The sequence below is a fragment of the Apium graveolens genome, chromosome 1, assembly GCF_009905375.1.
Source record: "Apium graveolens cultivar Ventura chromosome 1, ASM990537v1, whole genome shotgun sequence".
Taxonomy (NCBI): Eukaryota; Viridiplantae; Streptophyta; class Magnoliopsida; order Apiales; family Apiaceae; genus Apium; species Apium graveolens.
The window spans coordinates 163,716,998-163,727,586 of NC_133647.1; the positions used below are offsets into that span (position 1 = coordinate 163,716,998).

Sequence of the window (10,589 nt, forward strand, 5' to 3'; positions counted from 1 at the left end):
GAAGAACATAAAAGCTAATAGATAAAAACAACAGATGCTTGTAATATATTTTCATATGAAAGAAATGGAAAATCATTATTTCATAGTAAAATCCATTGTAATACTAAAAATTGAGCAACCTGTGTATTCACACAATAACAACTGAAAGAAATGGTTGAAAGGCTTTCATAGCCAAGCAAGTGTATATACCACAAAAGAACATTACACAACCATGGTGGCGTCATTGCTTGCTCTGTATTTGTGATTATTTGGACACTTGACAATTTGTAAGTAGCATAGGACAGTTGCCCAGTTTGTAAGTAGGCATAAATTTGTTGAATTTGTTTATAAACTACATTACCAAGAACATCCTCACCAGCTACACAGGTGCACAAATGCTTTATAAATGAGACTTTTACTTGTTCATTCAACCTGATTGATTGAAAAGAAAAATAAAGACAATTGACTAAATACTGCTAAACAATATAAGAAAATCACCTAATGATTCCAGTAGCTGATTTATGAAAATATGAGCATGGATCTAGTGGCTCTTGACATCTCAATGATTCAACAAATGTATGAACACTACGCCATAGATGGGCTAATAAGACACTCATTTTACGTCACCTTAGGCCCGTTTTATGTTGCAATAGGCCAATTGTAACGCCAAATAACCATTTCATCCGTAAATGTTTCCATTGCTATCTAATGTAATGTTTTGATTATCAACCGTAACACAAATAAAAACATTACCTTAGGGAGATAGAGTAACACTAGATAAATCAAACGTAACGGCAATTCAGTGTTACTTTAGCATTTGAAAAAATCATGTGGGACCCAGCTGACTGGATTGCCACGTAGGCAGCCACGTCATATAGAGGGACCCCACTGACACGTGGCGAGCAATGCCACATGGACTGCCACGTGGACTGCCACATAGATTGGCTAATCAGTGGTACCCACTGCCACGTCATCATATGGGGCCCGTTGCCACGTCATCAAGGGGCCCACTGCCACGTCATCAAGTGTGGCCCACTGCCACATCATCAAGTGGGGCCTATTGTAACATCATCAAGTGGGTCCCACTGCCATGTGGGACCCACATGTGGGCCCACTTTTATTACTGACGTAACAGTAAACAAATCTAATGTAACACTGTATTTTGGCAAAAGAAACACAAATTTAGATTTTGTAACAGTGATAAATATAGCTATTGTAACACTAATAGATAACATTTTGAAATGTAGTTTTGATAAACACATTACTGCCATTAACAAAATAACAATTCAACTATACCAAAACATATTTCCCCAACAAACTAGTCTTACAGCATTCAGAACACCAACTCCGCCAACGTAATAACCACTTCGCCAAAATTATAGTACGATTCACTAAATCACTCCACCAAAATCATACTAACAAGAACACCAAACAATCCCCAAATTCCAACTCCAACCAAACCAAATAAACACCATCCACCACCAATTACAGTGAGTACCAAAAATTATAAACCAATAATTCAAAAGTCTAAATAACATAACTGTCCATACTATTAACTCAAGCTAATGCTTGTAAAGAGAAATATCTAAGAAGAAGTCCGGGCAGTCTTGGAAGTCCCAGCAGTCCCGATAGTCATTGGTGTACCATTTTCATCATCCTCGCTTGAAATATTAGCATCAAGTTCTCCAATGTCCAGATTCAACCCTGGATTAGCTGCTGCGATCTTTTTGAGAATAACTGACAAGTTATCCTGCACTTTCTTGGAAACCTTTTCTTCCAGTTCAGCCTCAAGTTCTCCCCTGATCTTTGCAGTCAAATCTTCCAAATAAGTGTCTGCAGGAGCCGAATCTGATTCCATCGCTTTCTTGTTCTTTCTCTACAAGAAAAATGTTGTTAAATATTAATCAATTTTACCATAGAATTGTGCTACACAACTACACAACTACTAACAAGGTTTGCATTAAGGTGGCCTATACTAATACTTAACAGCCTTTTATTTCCGCTAAGTCTCTTATGTTATTTGTTTTACCAAATAAATTAAACTAACAAAACATACTTGGTAAAGCATTTTTTATCTCTTAATTTTAAAGAAATAGACAAATTGAACTACCATGCAGCATTTAACCTCCATAAAAAAAGTAAAGTCCTTACGTTTCTTTTTTGCGGAGCAGCCGTAGTCTTGTATGTTCGGCCATCTTGTTCATGAGATTCCAAATAAATTTCAGCTTGTGATGGTGAGGCGAGATTAGGATCAGTCTTTTTCTATTATAGAGCACAAAAGAAAAAGACAAGGTTATCTAGCTCAAAGTTACCACATAACTATTGATTTACTTAAGAAAAATTACACATCAACTATTTAAAAAATGCTTAAGCACTAACATTCAATCAAAGGATTTATGAACAAACAACTAGGTAGTCATTACTATTTAGTAGACACAATCCAAGTGTGTACGGGAAGTCAATGAAGGCAATATTAATGTAGTTCTGAAATTGAATATCTAAATTCAAGCAAATACTAGCAAAAAATAGACATGCATCTGATTTCTGAAGAATTAAAGCACAAAAATGTTTGATGGCACTTGACATGAACAACTAAATTATTGTGTCTGCGAGCTCTATTTTATTAGTTTTTTCGGGTTGTTCATAGTGAATTATTTAAAGTTATATAAATGCGGATTGGTTTGTAATAATCTGAATATCATAACTAATCAGACAACTAAATAATTGCTAGTTATAATGATGATATCGACAAGGACAGATACATTATTTAAAAAAAGGGGGGGGTTCTAACATGTCCCATTTTAAAATTGGATTTAAGAACATGTCCCCATCTAATTAAATTATAAATTTATCCTATAATCAAAATTTAATCCAATTTAACTTAACCATGGGGCCGTAATTATAATATCAAAATAAAAGTGGAAAAATTCATAAATGTACTAGTTAATTTAGGAATCATACCAACTTCTCTCCAACTTCTGCACTACTGTTGGCACCCTGATTGTGTGGGTCAGTTACCGAAGCGCGGATTACTTTGTTATCATGTGCTAATTCCTATTAAAAAAAATAGCACAATCCAGTTTGAGAATCTTTAAAATCATTAAAATCATATTAAAAAGAAGGACGAAGGCACCTTCACCGACTCATCTCCCCAATACTTTATCAGAAATTTAAAATCCTCGAGCGGAATCTCCTTGGGCCTATGTTCAAGCCTTTCATCATCAGTGGCATGCTGTGTGTAATGATTTGCCTTCATCCGAGACTTGTAAGTCCTCCAGCATCTATTAATTGTCTCATAAACCCAGGACTGAGCTTCATTCGGAATAATATAATCGTCCTAATATATAATAAACTCAAGATCAATAAAATGAAGGGGTTAATTGAAAAATTAATGAAACTAAGGTTTAGGTAATAGAATTTACCCGAGTATAGTCCCACATTTTCTTCTTCAATTGTTCAGGAACCAGGCGCCAGTTGACATAAGTAAGAGAGACATTGTCCTTTGCAACTGTTCCGAGAAAATTACTCAGCTCTCTCGTAACATTTCCGTCTCTTGAAACAGGTACATTTTGTTTGTTCAAAAAAATCACCGGTCTTTCATCACGTGTCCTTGCGTGAACAGTTAGCAGTTTTGTCCTTCCTCTCCATTTTTTGGGCTTTGGTACTTCATAGTACATGCACACACAAAAAAAGGTGACTGCGAATTTAATAATTAATTAAATTCTTACTGCCTCTCCATCAATAAATAATTAGTGTGCATAATTCATGCGTAGTTATATTTAGAAAGTAAAAGTACCTGCTTCAGTTTCTTCCTCAACAACATTTTCCGAATTAGAAGCGTGCATATTCTCGGTTGTTGGCAGAAGAATGCCCTGCTTTTGACGTTCCCGCATTGCTAAATAAGCAGATACAGACCCACGTGATTCTGAATTGCTCGCGGATTTTAAGATTTTACTACATGTTGGTTTCAGGAGCTTAGATTTACTGGTCATTTCCTTGTCAGATGTTTTACCAGTTTGCGATGGTTTATTCTCTGTTGCAGCGGTGACATTAGCTCGCGAACGAGTTCTTGGTCCAAGGGGGACATGGTTCTTTTTCTTCCCATTCTTCGTTCTCTACAATTATTAGGATTGCAAATATGATGTGAGGCCAAAGCAATAAAGAGTATAAAATAAAAACAAAATATATAGGAAACTTGATATAGTGATAAATAAAATATCAGGTCTTAAACTAATAAAAAACATAATTTACACTCTTGAGAAACAAGGAAGGAAGGCCAAAGTAATGAAGACTGTAAAAGAAATCCATACCTCAGATGAATCATCACTATCATGTTCGTCCTCACTTTCCGGATTATAATCATCATCATCCGGAGAGGCTTTGTCTTTTTCTTTGGATTTCTCAATAACTGTTGTTGATCGAGCTCTCAAATCAATCACTAATTTTTTGATCCCAAGTTCTTCCAACCTTCTATCATTTTCCTTCATTCGATTAAGTCTTTCTTGCTCACATGCTGGTAGCGGTGGGGGGGGGGGCACCTGCAATAATTATAAATCAGCACTGTTATTAGTGTAGCTCAACTATGCATTGTACTTTCTTTCTAAAAATTTGGAAGGAGTGTTTAAGTGAATATTACAAGTGTTACAGTCCAGGTTAGAAGAAAAAAAAGAGGAACATTGACAAGGATACCTCGATGTCAGGTATAGCAAGTTCAAGGGGACATCTTACTTGGCGTGCATCACCTTGTAGCTGATCTTTCATTTTCTCATTATTTTGCAAAGTACGGGGTCTTTTTCTTTTGATTTCGGTCAGTGGTGGTGGGGGCAACTACAATAATTTATGAAGACAAGGTCAGTGATTAAATTGACATAACACAACAATAATCATTATACCTTATGTTTTTAAGAAGGAAAATTAAAAAAATACCTCTTTATCCAGAATAATATCATCTTGTAACTGCAGTTTCCTTCTAGCAGACTCTTTATCGTTTCCTTGCCCAGCAGTTGCATCTTGCTGAGTAGGCAACAGAGCTGGCGATGATCGTAACGCATACCTCCGACTGGGCTCAGGTGTCTTCTTAACAATCTTCCTTGGGTTCTGCTTCTGCTGGAGTTCATGTGTGGTAATATATTTCCGCTTTTGTATTTTCTTCGGTGAAACTGTATTTATGCAAGAAAAAAATCCAAGTCAAAGAATTATCTTCAACTAATATGGACATCCAAGTCCCATTATGCATATATAAAGAGATACAGAAATAGATAGAGATGTGTACTTAATGGGGATCTAATTATTTATCAGCAATAGGCATACCTTCAAACAGGCTTTTCCTCGGCCTGACAATCACGTGTGGCTGCATCTCACACAACGGCTCAATTGCAGGGTCAACAACTGTGTCTACATAAAGCTTGACCTCTTCGCCATCGTTGCACTTTTCTATCTCTTGAATGATGTCCAGGTCAGTCCTCAGCAGCTTCCAACCACCATGTTTTCCTTCTTTTGCATAGACTCCTCCGATTTCATTGAGTTTGAGGAGATCCTTCACCTCCTCCATCAGATCATTATAAGCCCACATATCAGCATCTACATTATAAATAGTCAAGCAATCTCCACCAGAGTAACTTGTCCTCTGAAACTCCCCACCGTGGTACAATCCAATATTAACGTGTTTTTCTGCCATCCTGCACAGAGTTCAAAGAGATGTCAATGGCTGACCATTAAACAAAAATATTTCAAATGTATCTTTTCCAAATCCTAGTATGCCATAAACACATATCTCGAACTAATTGGTAAACACATATTAGATCAAATAATAAACAACAAAATATTCATGAATTGGCACTCGACACAAATGTAACAAACACAATTTCGATCACAAAAAGTTATTAAGCATCTACTTCATATCCTATATTTGTTTTTATTACACGTGTAGGATATTTGCAGCTAACATACAAAATTATAAAAATAAGAAAAAATAGTTATCATATGCATCTACTGAATAAACTAAATTACAGTAAGGAGATTTAATCCCAACACTACGAAATATAACAAGGGCATGCTGAACTTACCAAGACAATAAATATAAACTACAAATCAGACAACGACGACAAAAAATTTAAACTACAAAGATGGATTTCATTGAAGAATTCATGGAAGAAATAAAGTAAGATATTCAATTACATCTAAATAGTCCAAACACAGAGAAAATACAAAATAAAGTTCACTGCTGTGATTAATTTTAAACTTATAAATGTTTAGCAGTTTGGTTGCTTCATTTATCGGGAATGGGAACTCTTGTTGTAGGGATATCATCTCTGTACCAACTCATTTCATCAACATGAGTTTGAAGTCCACAAACAAATTCAGTCTCACGGAGATCAGTATCGTTGACATCTTCATGTGCATCCATGTTTCCATTATCACACCACTCCCTCGGTAGTTTCTTAATTACGTAATGTACATTCTTTTCGATTGGGTCTTCCACATAAAAAACTTGTTGCACTTGTTTGGCCAGGACATGAGGATCAGATTTATGGCATAACCTATTGAAATTTACTCGAATGTGACCGTGTGGATCTTTTTGTTGTTGGTACCAACGACACTTAAATAGGACAACTGTAAATAATCCCCAGTAATCAAGTTCTATGATATCTTATATCGATCTGTAGTAGCTGACATCCCCAACTATAGGGTTCTCGTCTCTAGAACTAGAGAAACTAGTTGTTTGTGCAGTCAAATATACACCACTGTTTTGTGTTGTGCATCGAGAATCTCTATCACTTGTGTGGAATCGATAGCCATTAACAACATAACCAGTAAACCTTCGAGCTGTTCGATTAGGCCCCAACGCAAACACCCCCAAGTCAGATGAAACCTCCACCATTTTCCCAACCTCTTCTCGTAACCAGTCCCAGAATTCTGCCGTGTGTCTTCGTGCCCTTTTGTATCTGTTCGTATTTTCGTGGCTGTCCACCAAGGCTTGATGTTCCCTAAAATTATACTAAGTTAAAACAGTGCAGAAAAGAAAAAGTTCTTGAATTATGAATTAAAATTATTTATATTAGAGCTTATTAAACTTACTCGAGGAGCCTCTCTACTTCTTTGTTACCAGTATTGAACAAAACATAGCGATGACTTGCCTTCTAATCAACATCTTCAAAATGAATAATAGTTCCATCTTTATTCCTTCTCGTTCCGATATGATATTCAGCTTGTGTTGGCCCTCTTTCTAAAACTGTTGAGCACATGTTGTTTTTTGTTGTTTCATCAGCAGCCAAAAATCTTGAACAAAATGTTACACATTCTTCAGCTATGTAACCTTCTGCAATAGAACCTTCCGGCTTACTTCTATTACGAACGTATGATTTCAATTTTGCAAGATAACGCTCTATTGGGAACATGTTTCGAAGGTGCTGAGGTCCCCCAAGTCTAACTTCTCTAGTTAGATGAACAAGCAAGTGCACCATTATGTCGAAGAAAGCTGATGGAAAAATCATCTCAAATTGGCAAAGTACCTCGACGATTTCAGTTTCCAACTTCTCAAGCTCCTCCAAATCGATAACCTTGCTCCATAGAGCTCTAAGGCAGGCACTCAATTTCATCAAAGGTACAGCAACCTCAGCCTTTGTAGTTTTTTTGATGGCAAACTGCAACAAGTAGTGCAATATGAAATGAGCATCATGGCTCTTATACCCCACTACTTTCCTCTCCTTTGTGTGCACATATCGCCCTATGTTGGAGGCACAACCGTACTGCAGTTTAGTGTTTTCCAACACTGAACAAAAGATCTCCTTCTCTTTGTTCGATAAGTCAAAGATTGCTGCTCGTATTTCATGGTGTGCTCCATCTTCTGATAGAACAGGATGGAGAGGTTTTCTAATTCCCATTTCTTGTAAATCTTTACGAGCGGCAACATGATCTTTTGTCTTGCCACTTATATTGAGTAAAGTGCCCAATATGTTATCGCAAACATTTTTTTCTATGTGCATGGTGTCAAGGTTATGTCGAAGTGGATTATGCTTCCAATAAGGTAAATAAAAAAAAATTGACTTCTTTTTAAAAGGGCCCTCAATTTTACTCTTTGCCTTTTTGTTGTGCAGGCCGAATTGGTTTACATACCCAGACAACAACTCCTCAATGTCAGTTTCCATTAAAACTGAAGGACACAGCCCCATTTCAATTGCGCCATTAAACCTTTTAGTATTCATTCTCCACTTGTGTGCAGAAGGAAGAAACTTTCGGTGGTTCATATAGCACATTTTCTTGCTATGCTTCAAATAAAGTGATGAAGTTTCATAATGGCAGGCAGGACACCCTAGTTTGCCTTTTGTGCTCCAGCCGGACAACATAGCATATCCCGGGAAATCGCTAATAGTCCATAGCACTCTAGCACGTAAATTAAAATCTTCATCAGCCAAGGCATCATAAGTATTAACGCCGACCTCCCATAATTCTTTTAACTCGGCAATTAAAGGTTGCATGAACACATCAATACTATTTTTTGGTGAATCTGGACCAGATATTAGTGTCGAAAGAATTAGATTTTCTTATTTCATGCATAGCCAAGGTGGGAGGTTGTAATTGACCAATACAATTGGTCAGGTACTGTGACTTAGGTTCATTGAACGATAGGGGTTGAATCCATCTGAGGCTACTCCTAAACTAACATTCCGATTTTCTAATGAAAAATCAGGATAGTCAGCATATATCGTCTTCCAAGCCTCTGTATCAGCCGGATGTCTTACTTTTCCATCCTGTTGACGTCCCATATCGTGCCATTTCATTAGTTTCGAATATTCCTTGCACATGTATAGCCTCTGCAATCTCGACTTTAGAGGGAAGTACCTCATCACATTAGCTGGCACTTTGTGTATAACCTGCCCCGGATCACTACCATCATTGCCTTTTTTTTTCGGTAACACCCACCTAGAAACACCACAATTGTCGCATTTTTCTTTGTCTTTATTTTCTCCCCAGTACAACATGCAATTATTTCGCATGCATCTATTTTTTCATAATATAAGCCTAAATCATTGATCATATTTTTTGCAGCATTCAAAGACAAAGGTATTTGGGCATCAGGAAAGGCGTCTCTTATTAACTCCAGCAATTCCCCAAAGGCAGACTCGGAAATTCCATGAGCACACTTTAAATGATAAAGTTTGATCAGGAAACTTAACCGAGAGAATTTAGTGGATCCGGGGTATAGTGGTTATTTACCCTCCCTAATATGGCCATAAAACTTTCTAGCCTCTGCATTTGTTAGACTTTCATAGTCATTTTCTAAATCTTGAAACTTTTTACCCGTACAATTGAACATTTGACCTAAATTATCTTCGAAATCCATCCCCGTCCCCGAATCCATGAAGTCAGTACTACCATCTACTTTGGTATGTGATACCTCGCAAATCCATTTCATATGTAGTGGAGAAGGGCCACTACATATGAGATGATCATAGATAACTGTTTGAGTGTGCCAATAACGGTTGACACATACTTTGCAGGGGCATTTCATTTCTTCTCCTTTAGCATGAATTGGAAATGAATTTTCCATAAATGCCTTTATCCCTCGTACATATTCTTTACTAGATTTTGGAAATCCTATCCAGCTACTATAATCATCTTCCATAAGTACACTGTATAATATAGCCTACGAAGTTAAAAGATTATAAGTCTACCTAAAAAAGCCCGTGTAATCATCTCTGTGCACTATACTGCAGTGATACTAGATAAACTAATAATTTCCTACATCTCATTCCCCATTTTTATCCATGCTTTGATTTTTATTAAATTTTTTACTTCAATTTACAACTGTAACTTTTGAATAGCACACAGGGAATAAATGTTAGAATGTAAAAGATCAATAGTCAAAGACTTGTATAGCACATAAAATCAGTTTGAGATTAGATTAATGTCTTAAGTATTCGAATAATATATATTTATTTAATTGTACAAGGAACTAAGGAAGGCCCAGTACTGCTAAGAGACGATAAAAACAAGACACAGTAACCAAATGGCAAACAGAGTTAAGCCTTGCATTTGGACATTAAATAACAAAAAACAGCGAATAAGCAACATAATTTCATCAATTCATCTCGGCACGTAATCACATCAAGAAATGCAATAACCATAATTACAAGAATCTAAAACAATAAAACTCAAAGAGAGAGAGAGAGAGACAGAGAGAGAGAGACAGAGAGAGAGACAGAGAGAGGGGGGAGATGACCACAAACACATATTACATTCATATTAAACACAAACTCTAAACGTATTACACATATTACACATATTAAACACATACACATATGAAACATATTAAATAAGCAGGGATAAATCCATAAAATCAAAAATAAAGTTCAATTAGAGGTTACCTTGGTCCAAAATCGAAACCACAAAGCAGCTCTGAACCCTAATTGCTAGCTCCAACCGAAACCCTAAAATTCCGAAACCCTAATTGCACGCCCTAACTCCGTTGCAGAGAACCCGAACCACCGAAATGTTGCTGAGAACCACCTAATTGCTGCTGAATCCACCGAAATGAGAGCGGCTGAGGTGAGGCTGAGGTGAGAGTGCGGCTGAGGTGAGGTGAGAGTTAGGGAGAGTGAGATGGGTGA

At 36.8% G+C, this 10,589-nt stretch overlaps 1 protein-coding gene across 1 annotated transcript; it reads right to left on the reverse strand.

Moving 5' to 3' along the window:
• Positions 1–6,628: 6,628 nt before the first annotated feature.
• On the reverse strand, positions 6,629–9,604 carry LOC141709765 (uncharacterized). Its single transcript, XM_074513020.1, has 4 exons — positions 9,196–9,604; positions 8,582–8,878; positions 7,222–8,485; positions 6,629–6,965 (listed from the first exon to the last, which is right to left on the reverse strand). Exons 1-4 carry the CDS (start codon positions 9,602–9,604, stop codon positions 6,629–6,631), a joined length of 2,307 nt encoding a protein of 768 aa, XP_074369121.1.
• Between the last annotated feature and the right edge of the window lie 985 nt (positions 9,605–10,589).

Bases quoted from the DNA above. Each gene is read 5' to 3' on its own strand.
- LOC141709765 (XM_074513020.1), bottom strand. From the start codon at position 9,604: ATGGAAGATGATTATAGTAGCTGGATAGGATTTCCAAAATCTAGTAAA. The intron at 8,486-8,581 runs GTACCTGACCAA...TATCTGGTCCAG, and splicing joins TTCAATGAACCTAAGTCACA to ATTCACCAAAAAATAGTATT. The intron at 6,966-7,221 runs GTGCTCAACAGT...GTATAATTTTAG, and splicing joins GAAACAACAAAAAACAACAT to GGAACATCAAGCCTTGGTGG.